Here is a 16,035-nt window from a genome sequence, read left to right as displayed (position 1 = left end):
GCGAGGCTCTGAATGCAAACACCTGCTGCAGGTGGAGGTAAACGACGACGTGGGGCAACCTAGGGTCGGGGGTCCCTCTACGGAGCCGCAAGATAAACCCTGAGGGGTCATTAGCTGCTTCAAGTTGTGGACATGGTCTGCAGCAATGCTTATCTCATAAGATATAGTCATTTAAACAATTTTGAATGTAATTTTGACTTAAATAAATAAAAGTTAGGAGAATTTAAGACAAATATACAAGTTCTCTTTTTTATTTTCTTGTTTTTATTGGCTGATGTAAATAAATTAAGGAAACAATGTAAGAATATTCATCCTAACTTTAATATTTGATTATAATTAAATAAATAATAATTATAATTAAGTTAGGAGATAAAATATCCAAAAACATTAAAAAATAAAAATAAAAAAAAAACGTTTAAAAACAAAAACAAATAACTTTTCTTTTTTGTACAGAAAAAAAAATCATAAGAAACAATTTCTTAATTTAATCTAATTATTTTATGTTGTAATTTTGATGTGTCATACGTAAAAAGTTTGGAGATAAAAGGTCAAAATTGTGACTGTTGAAAGATTTTTAAATAGTTATATAATAAATAAAAAAATATATAATAATTTTAACACAAATATTCTCTCTTTTTTTATTTTTTTTTCGTTTCAGTGTCTGTTCTAAATAAAATAAAAATTTGTAAAAAGAAAAAAAAAAAACTGCTCAAGCGGTGACCTTTGACCCCTCAGCGTCCAGTCCTGCTAACCCCGCCCCTCTGCAGAGAGAACGGGAGCTCCATTCAAACACACCAAACTCCGCGCCCCGGGATGCGACAGTCGCTGTAGAAGAAAAGAAAGGCGGCAGCTGCAGCGAAGGAAGAAGAAACACGCGATTTACCCCGAAACCAGAGCGGCAGGGCGGACGGACAGACACCCGGAGACCACAGCCACAGGCGGCCAGGCAGTCAGGCAGTCAGGCAGTCAGCAGCCGGAACACACTCTCAGTGAGCGCAGTCTGCTAGCGGGAGGCTAACGGCTAACAGCACCGACATGGCGAGCGCCTCGTACCACATCTCCAACCTGCTGGAGAAAATGACCTCCAGCGACAAAGATTTCAGGTAAAATAAAACCCGGATGGAGGAAGCTAACTGCACGGATCATAATAATACATAAAAATGTTTATGTTGGGTGTTTAAAAGCAGCGGCGGCTCTGTCAGGCCTCCGGCTGTCATGCTAACTGCTAGCCTGCCACCTGTCTGATCATCGTCATGTAGCTAGTTGACTAGCTAGCTAGCCGATGATGTTGGCTAACTGGCTAGCTAGCTAAATGATTTTTGCTAACTAGCCATCTAGCTAATGTCGCTGCCGTTTTGATTTGACAGCGGTTTAAACGGCGTTAGTCGCTGGTTAGCACGCTAACCTGCTACACAGGACGCTAGCCTGACAGCCGAGCTGCAGGTAAACGGTCGGCCTCTCCGCTACAAGCTAGCTTAGCAACAACTTCTGTGGTGCCGCAAGCTAGCGCGATGCCAGCTCGTATGTGGATGTTCGTGTCAGTTAACAGGTTAAAAAAGTGATGTTAGCATTTTGAGCTAGCTGTAAGTTTGTCTGCAGTGCCACTGGTTGAGAAGTAGCCCGTGTTCTGTTAGCTAGCTGGCTGTTTTTAGGGGGTGTGGTAGCATCAGGTCATAACAGCATGTAAACAGACGGGAGCGGGTTAGCAGCTAGCTAACTGGATCAGTTAGTGTTGGAGCTCCGTGTGAAGCTGTTAGCATTGACACCTGTGATCACCTGGTGCTAAATGAATCAATAATAGTGTTGTTTAAGCTAGGTGGTGGTGTCACTGTAGCTCAGTGTGTCCAGGCTCCATAATGAAGTGTGTGTTGATGGAGAGAAGCTCCAGGCATCTTTTCTGACTGACCCTTCATCACTTCAGATCATTCATGAGCTTTTATTGGAACAAGATGGACAGATTAGTGTGACATAAACCTGAAAATGAATCGAGTAGAACATGTTAACTGATTTAGACTAAAGACTTTCTGATTCAAAGCACCAGATTTTGAGATTTTCTCGCTTCTTGTTATCGCTTTGTTTTATTTTTCACTATTTTCTGCTGTTTTGTCAACCAGTTAATTAGCAAATTATCAAAATTGTGAACCCCTGGCTCACAACGTTGTGCTCAAAGAACTCCAGATGTTGATGTGCAGCGTGATAGATGTGTTGTATTGATGGTACAATCAGCTGATGGTCCTAGAGAGACGTTAGAGTGTTGGTCGCTTGTTTTATCATTGCTTGTTCTATTTTCTGGAAGTCTAGGAAGAGCTACTGTTAGCTAGGAAGCTGTTGTCTGTACTCAGGGTGATGTTTATGTGCTAAAAGGTGACAACGTTGTTTGAGGTTGTCATCAAAGCTTTCTACTCATCTGCCAGTTTAACTCCTTTTACCTCATTATGACCAAAAGCTAGTTAGCAGCAGGCTAGGCTAAGCTAAGGGCTAGGCTACGGAAGCTAGCCGACAAACCAGAGCTGTGAATTTGAGAAGATATCAGCTGTAAAACGAATCCAGACGCCTCAGAGATATTTATTTAAGTTTGTTCGTTGGGGGCGGTACAGTGATGTGGTGGTTAGCGCTGATGCCTCACAGCCACCAGAAGGTTCTGGGTTCTAATCCATCATGTTCCGTCTGGTTCCTTTCTGTGTGTAGTTTGCATGTTCTCCCTGTGTCTGCGTGGGTTCTCTCCAGGTTCTCCAGCTTCCTCCCACCGTCCAAAGACATGCTGGTTAGGTTCATTGAGTGTCTCTCTGTGTTAGCCCTAAGATAGACTGGAGACCTGTCCAGGGTGGACCCCCCTCTAGACCAATGACAGCTGGGATAGGCTCCAGCCCCCATGACCCTTCGCAGGACAAGAGGTTACAGAAGATGAATGAAGTTTGTTCGTTGGTTATTAATTTGGTTAAAACCATCCAGCTCTAATGAAGCATCTAGGATCAGATCAGATGGGACTGAATGAAAAACAATTAGTGGACACTGTAAAACAGCTGACTGTGTTTTTTGTCTCAGTCTCAGTAAAAGCTGCTGCTGACCCTGAACGAGCAGAGCATGTTCTGATCCAGGCGCTTTAACACTGACTCACTACCAGCAGATGTAATTACACTTTTCTTTTTTAGGCGTCTCTGAACATCTTCTCTCGTCCGCTCGGCTGTCAGACGCGACCAAGTCTTCGTTTTTAATTTTATTTTAAATGAATACGAGATGAGCAGCAGAGGAAAACACAGATATGGGGTCAGACTCAGCAGATATCGTTGAGCGTTAACGGGTCTGGTCTGTGGTAGAGAAGTTAACAACGGCTCCTTAAAGGCGTAGATGGTAGCACTGTATATGTAACATGATTTAAACATCAACCGAGGGATTCATTAACCAGAATCAACTGCTAAAAACTGAACTACCTCCTAATTAATTAATTAATTAATTAATTGTTTCCAGGTTCATGGCGACCAACGACCTGATGACGGAGCTACAGAAAGATTCAATCAAACTGGACGACGACAGTGAGAGAAAGGTTGGTGTTCACTGACGACATCAACGATCAGTTTGATGATTGATTGGTTGATTCGTTGATTGATTGATGTGTTGATTGACAGGTGGTGAGGATGATCCTCAAACTGTTGGAAGACAAGAACGGGGAGGTTCAGAACTTAGCCGTCAAATGGTGAATTTAATTTTTCTTTTAATGTGATGTTTCCCGTTTTAACCCCGGCGCGTGTCGCTAACCGCTGGGTGCGTTTGTTTTCGCCAGCCTGGGCCCTCTGGTCAGTAAAGTGAAGGAGTATCAGGTGGAGACGATCGTGGACACGCTGTGCACCAACATGCTGTCGGACAAAGAGCAGCTCAGAGACATTTCCTCCATCGGACTCAAGACTGTGATCGGAGAGCTGCCGCCGGCCTCCAGTGGTAAGAACGATAACGACACTCCTTCCTTAGCTTAGCTCCTCTCAGACGCTTCAGCTGACCTTCCCTCTCGCCTCAGGCTCCGCTTTAGCCGCCAGCGTTTGTAAGAAGATAACGGGTCGGCTGACGAGCGCCATCGCCAAACAGGAAGACGTGTCCGTCCAGCTGGAGGCGCTGGACATCATGGCGGACATGCTGTGCAGGTAAAACAAAGATAAAGTAGTGTTAGCTTAAACAAAGTAGCCTTTTCATTAGCCCAAAACGAAGCATAACAGTGTTAGCTTGTTGTTTAACAGAAGACAGTGACAGTGCTAGTAGCTTGTTAGCTTCTTTGTTTGTTCTCAAACCTCCTGACGCGTCTGAATCAGATCGTTTTGTTTTACTTGAACGTAATAAATGAGCAGAGAATGAATTCTTTTTCCAGACAGGGCGGCCTGTTGGTGAACTTCCATCCCTCCATCCTCAGCTGCCTGCTCCCTCAGCTCACCTCCCCCAGACTGGCGGTCAGAAAGGTTGGTCCGACCTCCTAACCCCCCCTCCCTCCCCCTGTACGACGCTTTTTGTTCGTTCCTCTGAATAAACTGTGTGACTTTGTTCCAGAGGACCATCATGGCTCTGGGACACCTGGTGATGTCCTGCGGGAACCTGGTCTTCATCGATCTGATCGAGCATCTTCTGACGGAGCTGGGGAGGAACGACAACATGTCGACCACCAGGACGTACATCCAGTGCACGGCGGCCATCAGCAGGCAGGCTGGACACAGGATCGGTGAGACTGACGGGACAAAGCCTTAGCTAGCCCTCTGATTGGTCCTTTTAGACTTGGAGCCCTCTGATTGGTTGTCTAACTTTATCTGGTGTTTGGCTAACGAGCAGCTAACATTATCTTCCTTAGACAAGAAGCTAGCACCATCTAATTTAGCTTAACGTACCGTTGCTACCTTGTTTACGCTAATTTGACTGAGCTATGTTTTGAATTATGCAAATGTAGCAGCTAATGTTAAAAATAAGCTAGCCCAGTCTTGTTTAGGGCTAACAAGAAGCTAGCACGATGTGATTTAGGCTAATGTAGCAGCCTTCGCTAACACTGTCTGGTTTAAGCTAAGGCTATCTTGTTTTCAAATCATGTTATCTTGCTTAGGCTAACGGTCTCTTTTAGGTTAACATACCAGAGGCTAATGCTACGTGGTTCAGGCTAATGAAGAGGCCCTGAGTAGGAGCCCTCTGATTGGTTGTCAGTGGACCAATCATGAGGCGAATAAAGGCTCAGTTATCCAGTCATGTTAAGGACATGTTGAACTTTTAGCGACTCCTGTCCCGTCTCCTCTGATCAGGGGAGTATCTGGAGAAGATCATCCCTCTGGTCGTCAAGTTTTGCAACGTTGATGATGACGAGCTCCGAGAGTACTGCATCCAGGCCTTCGAGTCCTTCGTCAGGAGGTGAGACGCACGGAGATTTAAAAATAAAATAAAATAAAATTAAATAAATGAAAGGCTCCGTTTTATTGGTCCTTTTTGTTTTAACTGTGTTTGTTTGCAGGTGTCCTAAAGAAGTTTACCCCCACGTCCCCACGGTCATCTCCATCTGCCTGCGCTACCTGACCTACGACCCCAATTACAACTTTGACGATGAAGACGAGGACGACAACGCCATGGACGCCGAGCAGAACGATGAAGACTACCAAGGTACCGAGAGGCCAGAAGGCTTTAGGTGAGACATGAAACCGTGCAGGTCGGGTTGATGACGGCGAGTCTTTCTGATCGTTCAGGCAGCGACGACGAGTACAGCGACGACGACGACATGAGCTGGAAGGTCCGGAGGGCGGCGGCGAAGTGTTTGGACGCCGTCGTCTCGACTCGTCACGAGATGCTGCCCGAGTTTTATCGCTCCGTCTCTCCTGCACTCGTCTGTCGCTTCAAGGTACCTCCGCTCTGAACGGATTATCGGCTGCTGGTGTTTTCTTACCTGTTCTAGCGTTAGCCGTAAACAAACAGCCGTCTAACGTTTACCTGGACCGACCTGTGTTCAGGAGAGGGAGGAGAACGTGAAGGCCGATGTTTTCCACGCTTACCTGTCGCTGCTGAAACAGACCAGACCGGCTCAGAGCTGGTTGACTGATCCAGACGCCATGGAGCAGGGAGAGACGCCGCTAACAATGCTACAGAGCCAGGTAACGCTGCGGGATAGCTTTAGCCTCGCCATTAGCCTAAACCAGGTAGCATTAGCCCCTGGTATATTAACCTAAAAGAGATAGCACTAGCTTGTTAGCCTAAGCAATGTGATATTATTTCAAAACAAGATGGATTTAGCTTAAACCAGATAGTGTTAGCCAAGGCGTTATATTAGCCTGCTGCTACATTAGCCTAAACTAGAAAATGCTATCTCTTTGCTAGCCTAAACAAGATTGGGCTAACAGAGGAACTTTATCGGGTGTAGGCTTCCATAAGTTTGGCTCAAGCTAACGAATCGGCTAAGATTATGTTCTTTAGACAAGAAGCTAGCACCAGCTAATAGGTTAGCATACCATTGCTACCTTGTTTAGGCTAACCCTTAATCTGCTTTAACTTGAATTATGCAAATGTAGCAGCTAATGTTATTCTGTTCAGGCAAGCATGAGCTAGCCCAATCATGTTTAGAGGCTACAAAGAAGCTAGCACTGTCTAGTTTAGGCTAGCAGCCAACGCTATTTTTATATGCTAATGTAACGCGCCTTGCATTAGCTGCTACATTTGCTCAATCCAAAATATTGCTCAGTCAAAGCAGATTGCGCGTTAGCCTAAACAAGCTAGCATAATCTATAAATTAGGTAATGCTAGCTTCTTGTTAGCCTAAGCGAGATAAAATTAGCTGCGTCGTTAGCTTAAGCCAAACTTGTGGTACCCTACAGCAGATAAAGTTAGCCTAAACAAGGTAGCGGTAGCTGGAACATTAGCTAAGACAAGCTACCATTAACCTCTTAACTCAGATTATATTAGCCTAGCTGCTTGTTAGCTTAAGCAATGTGGCATCAGCCTCTTTATCAGCCACAACCAGACACTTCTACAGTTAGCGTAACATCAGATAATATCTTAAACAAAGTGTGATAGCATAAACATGGTAGCATTAGCTTAAATAGCCTCATTAATTACAAACCAAGTTAAATACAGAGTTATTTCAACGTTTTTATTTATATTTTTATATTTTCCTGCGAGGTTCTTGCTAGTTTTTCCATCTAATTCTAGTTTAATGTTGCTTTAGCCGAACCTGCTGCATCAACGTCTTCGTCTCCTTCTGTTTTAATCTGATTTATTGGCTGGTTTGATGCAGCAGGTGTCGGTGTTGAGCGTTTTCAATCAGAGCTCTGGTTTGGTCAGGAAGAGATCGCCTGTTCCCACGGTGACAGTGAAACCCTCAGCATCCTGCAGCGTCGACCACATACGGCAGGAAGTACACTCGGTGGTCTGTCTCTGTCTCTGTTGATGTCTCTCTGCCGTCTGTCTCTGCAGGTTCCCATGATAGTGAAAGCTCTTCACAAACAGCTGAAGGAGAAGAGCGTCAAAACGCGTCAGTGTTGTTTCAACATGTTGACGGAGCTGGTGAACGTCCTCCCCGGAGCCCTGACTCAGCACATCCCGGTACTAATACCAGGTAACACCGCCAGCGCTAATGCTAATGCGGATATTACAGTTTGTCGTTAGCGGCGGCGTTTAGCGACGGCGTTTGTGTTTCAGGCATCATCTTCTCCCTGAACGACAAGTCGAGCAGCTCCAACCTGAAGATCGACGCCTTGGCGTGCCTCCACGTCATCATGGTCACACACCCCGCTCACGCCTTCCACGCACACGTCCCCGCCCTCGTCCCGCCCGTCGTGGCGTGCGTGGGAGACCCCTTTTATAAGATCACCTCCGAGGCTCTGCTCGTCACTCAGCAGCTCGTCAAGGTGGGAGTCGAACCCGTGACCTGAGCTCTGCCTCAGCGCGCCGCCCTCACAGCTGATCTTATCCTCTTTTTTTTTACCCTCATCTCTTCCAGGTTATCCGACCTCTAGACAACCAATCAGAGGGCTCGGACAGCTTTGACCCCTCCCCTTACATTAACGACTTGTTCACCTGCACGATAAAGCGCCTGAAGGCCGCCGACATCGACCAGGAAGTGAAGGAACGCGCCATTTCCTGTATGGGGCAGATCATCTGTAACCTAGGTAACCGCCGCTCGTTGAGTCACGTGATGAAACGTTGTCCTCTGAGCTTGTCCGCTAACGTCCTGTTCGGTTGCCTAGGTGACCGTCTTCCCACCGAGCTCCCGGGGACGCTGCTGATCTTTCTGGAACGCCTCAAGAACGAGATCACGCGACTGACGACCGTGAAAGGTAAGCTCCGCCCCCAGGTGATGTGACACGTCTCAAAGCGGCGGTCCCGTTGGAAACGTTGCTCCGTGTGTGTCTGCAGCGATGACGCTGATCGCCGGCTCGCCGCTGAAAATCGACCTGCGGCCGGTTCTCCCCGACGCCGTTCCCATCCTCGCCTCCTTCCTCCGCAAGAACCAGCGAGCCCTGAAGCTCTGCACGCTGGCCGCTCTGGACATCCTGCTCAGAAACTACAGGTAACACACACACACACACACCTGCCTGCCACGCCCACACTCTTTAGCCACGCCCTCTTAACGTGGCCCTCTGTGTGCTCCAGCTCCGCGGTGACCCCCGTCATGGTGGACGCCGTCCTCGCCGAGCTGCCCCCCCTCATCTCTGAGAGCGACATGCACGTGTCTCAGATGGCGCTGAGCTTCCTGTCCACGCTGGCCGTGACGCACCCGTCCTCGCTGGGACAGCTGAGCGGAGGGAACATCCTGCAGCAGCTCATCGCGCTGGTTCGATCCCCGCTGCTGCAGGGGGGCGCGCTCGCCGCCATGCTGGAGTTCTACCAGGTACCAGCCGGTCTGGAGACAGACACCGTGATGTCCCCATCGGTCCAGTCTACAGGGGACCAGCGTTAGGACATTTAACATCAGACTGGGACGTCCCTAATATGTACCGTGTCTTTCAGGCTCTGGTGGCCACAGAGACCCCCGGTCTGGGCTACATGGACCTGCTGAGGATGCTGACCGGCCCCGTTTACTCCCAGAGCGCCGCGCTGCCTCACAAACAGGCGTACTGCTCCATCGCTAAATGTGTGGCCGCTCTGACCAGAGCCTGTCCCAACGAGGGACCAGCGGTGGTGGGACAGTTCATCCAGGTGAGACTCAGAGGTGCTAACGTGGTCTGGGACACATGTGACCTCCTTCCTTTGGTAGTGTGAACACACAATGAGTCCTGGGACACATTAAAGACCACCTTCTCCTTTTGGTCCTTCCTTCCCTCTATCCTTCATTCCTTTCCTTTCCTTCCCTCTATCCTTCCTTCCTTTCCTTCATTTCCTTCTGTCAGTCCTTTCATTCCTTCCCTCTTTCTTTCCTTCTTTCCTTCCTTACTTCCTCCCTTCCCTCTTTCCTTCTTTCCTTCCTTCCCTCTTTCCTTTCCTCTTTCCTTCCTTCCCTCTTTCCTTCCTTCCTTCCTTTCCTTCTTTCCTTCCTTCTTTCAGTCCTTCCTTTCCTTCCTTCCTTTCCTTCCCTCTTTCCTTCCTTTCCTTCCTTCCTTTCCTTCCCTCTTTCCTTCCTTTCCTCCCTTCCTTTCCTCCCTTCCCTCTTTCCTTCTTTCAGTCCTTCCTTCCCTCTTCCATTCTTTATTCCCTTCCTTCTCTCTTTCCTTTCCTCTTTCCTTCCTTCCTTCCTTCCTTTCCATCCTTCCTTTCCTTCCTTCCTTCCTTTCCATCCTTCCTTCCTTTCCTTCCTTTCCTTCCTTTCCTTACTTTCCATCCTTCCTTCCTTCTTTCCTTCCTTTCCTTCCTTTCCTTACTTTCCTTACTTTCCTTCCTTTCCATCCTTCCTTCCTTCCTTCCTTTCCTTACTTTCCTTACTTTCCTTCCTTTCCTTCCTTCCTTCCTTCCTTCCTTTCCTTCCTTTCCTTACTTTCCTTACTTTCCTTCCTTTCCTTCCTTCCTTCCTTCCTTCCTTTCCTTCCTTTCCTTCCTTTCCTTCCTCCTCTCTTTCCTTCCTTACTTCCTCCCTTCCCTCTTTCCTTCTTTCAGTCCTTCCTTTCCTTCCTTCCTTCCTGCCTTCCCTCTTTCCTTCCTTCCTTCCCTCTTTCCTTCCTTCCTTCCTTCCTCCCTTCCTTCTCTAAACCTCTAACATATCTAACCTCAGTAATAAATTAGATCTTAGCATGTTTCCATGTTGCTGCAGCTGTTGAAGACGTTAAATTAAAGGTTTTTTAAATGGACCCTGGTGTGTCTGAGCTCAGCTTCTTTACTGACGCGGCCTCACGTGTCTCTGACAGGATGTGAAGAACAGTCGCTCCACAGACTCCATCCGACTCCTCGCTCTGCTCTCATTGGGCGAGGTAGGACACCACGTGGACCTCAGCAGCCAACCAGAGCTGAAGACGGTCATCCTGGACGCCTTCTCGTCCTCCAGTGAAGAGGTGAGAGAGACGAGTCAGCTGGGCTTTAATTTAAAGCTGCGTGGTCGTCTGACGCTGACTGTAACCGTCCTCTTTGTCTGTCTCAGGTGAAGTCTGCGGCCTCGTACGCGCTGGGCAGCATCGCCGTGGGAAACCTCCCCGAGTACCTGCCCTTCGTCCTGCAGGAGATCTCCTCGTCTAAGAGACAGTACCTGCTGCTGCACTCGCTCAAAGAGATCATCAGTAAGAGAACCATAGGAGACCAGTCCTCACAGCAACACCTGGTCTCACCTGTCCACCTCTAAGTCCCTGTGATGGAAGAAGGACGGATGGAAGGAAGGATAGAGGGGAGGGAAGGGAGGAAGGGAGGAAGGACAGAGGGAGGGAGGGAGGGAGGAAGGAAGGACAGAGGGAGGGAAGGGAGGAAGGACAGAGGGAGGGAGGGAGGAAGGAAGGACAGAGGGAGGGAAGGGAGGAAGGACAGAGGGAGGGAAGGGAGGAAGGAAGGATGGAGGGAAGGGAGGGAAGAGGGAAGGATGCAAAGAAAGAAGGAAGGAATCAAAGAGGGGGGAAGGAAGGACAGAAAGGACAGAGAGAGGTAAGGGAGGAAGGACAAAGGGAAGGGTAGGAAGGATGAAATGAAGGAAGGGAGGGATGAAGGGAAGGAATGAGGGAACGAAAGAGGGAAGGAAGGAAGGACGCAAAGAAGGAAAGAATGAAAGGGAGGGAGGGAGGGAGGGAAGGAAGGAAAGAAGTTGTTTATTTTAGAGAGGAGTCTCAGATGAGAAGTGAATCATCTCTGATGAATAAAGACCCAGGACGATGTTAACATGATCTGAGTTCAGATGTTTTATGATCAGCTGTATCAGTTTGTGTTTAATGTGTTTGTTTTAAGTTGTTCATGTTCATGTTCATGTTCAGGCTCAGCCTCGGTGTCTGGTCTGAAGCCTTACGTGGAGTCAGTCTGGACTCTGCTGCTCAAACACTGTGAGTGTCAGGAGGAGGGAACCAGGAACGTTGTGGCCGAGTGTTTGGGAAAACTGACGCTGATCGACCCAGAGACGCTGCTGCCCCGCCTCAAAGGATACCTGCTGTCAGGTGAGCCACTGATAGGCCGCTACACAGAGGAACACTTCCTGGTTCCTCACAGCCAATCACACGGCCCCTTTCAAACCACTAACTGTTGGTTCATTGATGTGTGCAGGTTCATCGTACGCCAGGAGCTCCGTGGTGACGGCGGTGAAGTTCACCATCTCTGACCAACCACAGCCCATCGACCCCCTGCTGAAGAACTGCATAGGTAACACACACTCACCTGTACGTCACCTGTATGTCACCTGTACGTCACCTGTACGTCACCTGTATGTCACAGAGATATAAAGGTTTTAGTAGCAAATAAAATTAGTTGTTTGGTTTATATTGTTCTTTTATGGTCGTGTGGATTTAACAGTATTAATTTACAGTTTCACACGTTTCTGTTCTTTCAGCTTCAAAAACAGGAAACATAATTAAATGTCTTTTAAACCTTCAACCTTCTGATTGGCTGTTTTTCTTCTCAGGTGATTTCCTGAAGACGCTGGAGGATCCAGACCTGAACGTGCGCCGCGTTGCCTTGGTAACGTTTAACTCGGCCGCCCACAACAAGCCCAGTCTGATCCGAGAGCTGCTGGACCTGGTTCTACCACAGCTGTACAACGAGACCAAAGTCAGGAAGGAGCTGATCCGAGAGGTGAGCACAGCTGGGTGGAGTTAACCAGGTGGAGGTGGGTGGAGGTGGGTCGGTGGGTGGAGGTGGGTCGGTGTCTGACCGTTGTCCCGACTGTGTCCAGGTGGAGATGGGCCCGTTCAAACACACCGTGGACGATGGTCTGGACTTGAGGAAGGCTGCGTTCGAGTGCATGTACACTCTGCTGGACAGCTGCCTGGACCGGATCGACATCTTCACCTTCCTCAACCACGTGGAGGACGGACTCAAGGACCACTACGACATCAAGGTCTGAGTCTGGGCCCGGGTCTAGGGGCCCTACATACGTTCATGGTCTACTTCATAGACCGGTTCAGACCTTAGATTAACACACAACTGTCCATATATAGCATTTCCATTAGCATAGCCATCAGAGCCGCCGTTAGCATCGTATTGTTGCGACACGTCAACGTTGCTCTATCATCGTTGCTGAGTTGTCACAGTCTAGTTGCTACATCTGTTGTTGTGTTTCCAGATGCTGACGTTCCTGATGCTGGCCAGACTCTCGTCCTTGTGTCCCAGTGCTGTCCTACAGAGACTGGACAGACTGGTGGAGCCACTGAGAGCCACCTGCACCACCAAGGTACTCCACCCAAACGCACCGACCACTTTATTGATATTTACTGAAGCTACCAATCAGTAGATCTCAGTAGAGACACATTAAAGAGCCTTGAGTCCTTTACCTTTTACAGAGAGTGTATGAAATGATGTGAAAACGCTGTGAGACATTTTTAAATTGCCTGGAGTTGCCGGGTCCCTCATGAGTTGCTGATGTTGCCAAGTTGAGTCACCAAGCCTCTGGTGTCTCTGCAGGTGAAGGCGAACTCGGTGAAGCAGGAGTTCGAGAAGCAGGACGAGCTGAAGCGGTCGGCGATGCGAGCCGTCGTCGCGCTGCTGACGATCCCGGAGGCCGAGAAGTCGCCGCTGATGTCGGAGTTCCAGTCCCAGATCTCGTCCAATCAGGAGCTGGCGGCCATCTTCGACTCCATCCAGAGGGACTCCAGCTCCGCCAACATGGAGTCCATGGACACTAGCTAAAAGAAACACACACGGACCAAAACGAAAAGTTTAATTAAAAAAAAAAATAATAAAAAAAAAATTAAAAAAAGTTCCCAAGATGCAACACGGCACCGCCCCCCCCCGCTGCTGGAGCGCTAACCCTGCAGCATGTTTCCATGACAACAGGACGCAAACACACACACAAACACACACATCCACACTTGTAGTGACACACTCTCTCCTAGCGATCGATCGTCCCATGATGCATTGCACTGACGTCAGCTGATGGAAAAGACAGGACGAAGACTGACGGACGAAAAAGACAAAAACAAAGAACGAAGAAAAAATAAATAAATTCCAGAAAAATAAGTTCCATGTGAGGCTTGGAAGCTCCTCCCACTTCCTGTTTGTGTTTCCATCGAGGTCATCTGATTGGTTGATCTCCCTGTGCATCATCGTTCTTCTTTTCATTTCCTTTTTTTTTTTTTTATTTGTTTCTTTTCGTAATTCCAGAAAGTTCGACAGGTACTGAAACCTGATTGGCCGCTGCTGAGTGACTGACAGTTGGCATGTTTTGAAAACTGACCAATGACGGGGAGAGGAAAAAAAAACAACAAAATAAAATAAAAATGGCCTTTCCCGTCTGAGGCCGTGGTGACCAATGGGAGAGGGCTCGCTGTGTTGTTGTTTTGTTTTTTTTTGTTTTGTTTTTTGCGAATGATGTAGGCAACCAATAGGAGGCTTTGGGGAGGTGACACATGGGCGGGGTTTAACTGTTTGTGGACCAATCAGCATCCTTGTTTCCTCCTGGTTCAATAGCCCCGCCCTCGACCTTAGGGAGGGGAGAGGCGGGTTTATTGGACCGGGTCCCCTCTGACCAGACCTCACTGGACTGGGCTGACTGTTGCCGTGGTAACGCACTGTAAAATAACAAAGTAACAGTATTCCTCTGGGTGTTCCCACCAATCAGAGTGTCCCCTCTCATCCTTCCCGCCCCCCAAACCGGTTCTAGCCGGTTCAGTCTAGTCAGCAACCGGTTTGATCTTAGCCGTCTGGTTTGATTTAAAAAAAAAAAAAAAAAGAAGATCTGGTTAAAACCGGTTTGATCCGGTTCAGTCCGGTCTGGTCAGGACAATCCACTGTTGTTTATCGCCCGAGAAAAATAAAGAGGTCCATTTCTGCCTGCCTTCAAACTCCGACTGCCTTCATTTCTTTGTGCGTTTGTGTCGGTTAGAATCTCACTGACGGTTCAGTGTCGACAATAAACGACCACAATAGATACCGCTGTGTTCAGTTGAACCCAGACTTTATTTAAAAAATAAATCATACATGAGATGGAGAGAAAACTGTTATGTTAGTAAGTTTTTAAACAAACGGCCGATAGTACTTTATTAATCCTGAAGGGAGAAGACCAGATTGTTTATCAGATTCTCTCCTTGTCCAGTTCATTAGGTACACTAGTGCCTGCATTCTGATCGAGATAATGTTCAGCTGACGTTGAAGCAGCATCAGAGAGGTAATCATTTACCTGGATGATGTTGGAGGATGTAGTTAGTGGTGGCGTTAAACTGGATTGAATCAAAGTGTTTCTGTTATTCAGTCCAACCCACTGACTAGATGTCAAAATAACTGAAACGTTTCAGATTACCACAAACCACAGCTTCCTGAAAAGGAAAAGCATCTAAGTGCACTTCTTAGTGCTTAACCCTGCCTGTCTTAGCTTTATTACCATCATGAATTTATTGACATTTACATCCTGTTTTTATTGATACGTCCAGCTCTTACTTTAAATATCATAGATTTATAATTAATCTCTTAATCTGACCTGGTCCCATGTATGTGATTCTACACAGGTATACGGGGACACTGGACTTAGGGGGTCCCTGGACTGTTAATATGTTTATTTCAGAAACACAATTCAGTAGAACTACAAAATGAAAACACTTGAATCAACGGCTTAGTTATTAGAAACTAATACTGAATACCATTATATTGAATACGTTCACTGGTGTACCTAATGAACTGGACAGTTAGTATACACAGCATAAAACAGAACCATATGCTATATGGTGTAAATCGGGTTTCTTTGTATAAATATTGAAAATAATAGTTTGCATACATTACAGCTTTTAAAATAGACATGTTAATGTGCAATTTTTAGAAGTTTATGAAGCAATTTTCAGGAAAATCAGCTGCTTTGTCTCTTAATAAGTTGAAATATAATTTTGGCAGCAGAGGGAGCCAGAGTTCAGTTTGAAAAGAGACTCTGAGTTTAGTCTTCAAGGTCCATGAATCAGATTAGAAGTGAAGAAAAGTAGGTTAGCAACTGTTGTTTAGTGTCTATTTAATTAGATATAACTTAATAAGAACCAACAGTGACCCAAGCTGCTTTAAGTGACCAGTCGTTGTATTATTTAATCAACAGGGTCGTGGTTGGAGTCTCACCTGCCTGTGTTCACCTGTTGTGATACCTCTCACCTCCAGATACGAAGGTAAGACCCAGAAGAAAATGACTTCCTGCTCGGAGGTCGACATCCCTGATTGGCCGCTCAGTCTCGGCTCGTTAGCGAGCAAACAAACCGAATGACGCTCATTCATCTGGTGTCCTAGCAACGCCTGAATGGATGGAAGTTGTGTTGGAGTGTGTGGCGTACATTGGCCGGGCTGATCATTGACATGCTGATCATTTATTCTCCTCTTTGAAGTTCAGTAATTTATGCTGCTCTGATGAGCCGCCGCCACCGCCGCCGCGTTTAGAGGAGGACTGGGTGTCTGAGAGCTCAGTGGTGGAAAACGAGTTGGAGAAAAGTAAGATGGCATCAGGAGTATGACGACAAATCTGTCAGACGACTAGAAATGGAAGAAACTCAGGAATAGCAACTGTTG

At 47.2% G+C, this 16,035-nt stretch overlaps 1 protein-coding gene across 1 annotated transcript; it reads left to right on the top strand.

Moving 5' to 3' along the window:
* The first annotated feature begins 785 nt into the window (after positions 1 to 785).
* On the top strand, positions 786 to 14,335 carry cand1 (cullin-associated and neddylation-dissociated 1). The gene is made up of 26 exons (XM_084575130.1): positions 786 to 1,103; positions 3,469 to 3,544; positions 3,627 to 3,694; positions 3,782 to 3,936; positions 4,013 to 4,136; positions 4,358 to 4,445; positions 4,534 to 4,702; positions 5,268 to 5,373; positions 5,474 to 5,619; positions 5,703 to 5,854; positions 5,964 to 6,104; positions 7,420 to 7,561; positions 7,645 to 7,853; positions 7,946 to 8,114; positions 8,193 to 8,282; positions 8,362 to 8,515; positions 8,599 to 8,836; positions 8,956 to 9,144; positions 10,284 to 10,427; positions 10,514 to 10,649; positions 11,328 to 11,504; positions 11,611 to 11,706; positions 11,966 to 12,135; positions 12,236 to 12,400; positions 12,626 to 12,733; positions 12,964 to 14,335. The coding sequence occupies exons 1-26, from the start codon at positions 1,036 to 1,038 to the stop codon at positions 13,186 to 13,188; spliced, it is 3,705 nt and encodes a 1,234-aa protein (XP_084431256.1). The 5' UTR covers positions 786 to 1,035; the 3' UTR covers positions 13,189 to 14,335.
* The last annotated feature ends 1,700 nt before the right edge of the window (positions 14,336 to 16,035 follow it).

Source organism: Chelon labrosus, assembly GCF_963514085.1.
Source record: "Chelon labrosus genome assembly, contig: SCAFFOLD_217, whole genome shotgun sequence".
Lineage (NCBI taxonomy): Eukaryota > Metazoa > Chordata > Actinopteri > Mugiliformes > Mugilidae > Chelon > Chelon labrosus.
Note: the sequence above shows the minus strand (reverse complement) of the source record. Positions and strands in the feature narration are given on the sequence as shown.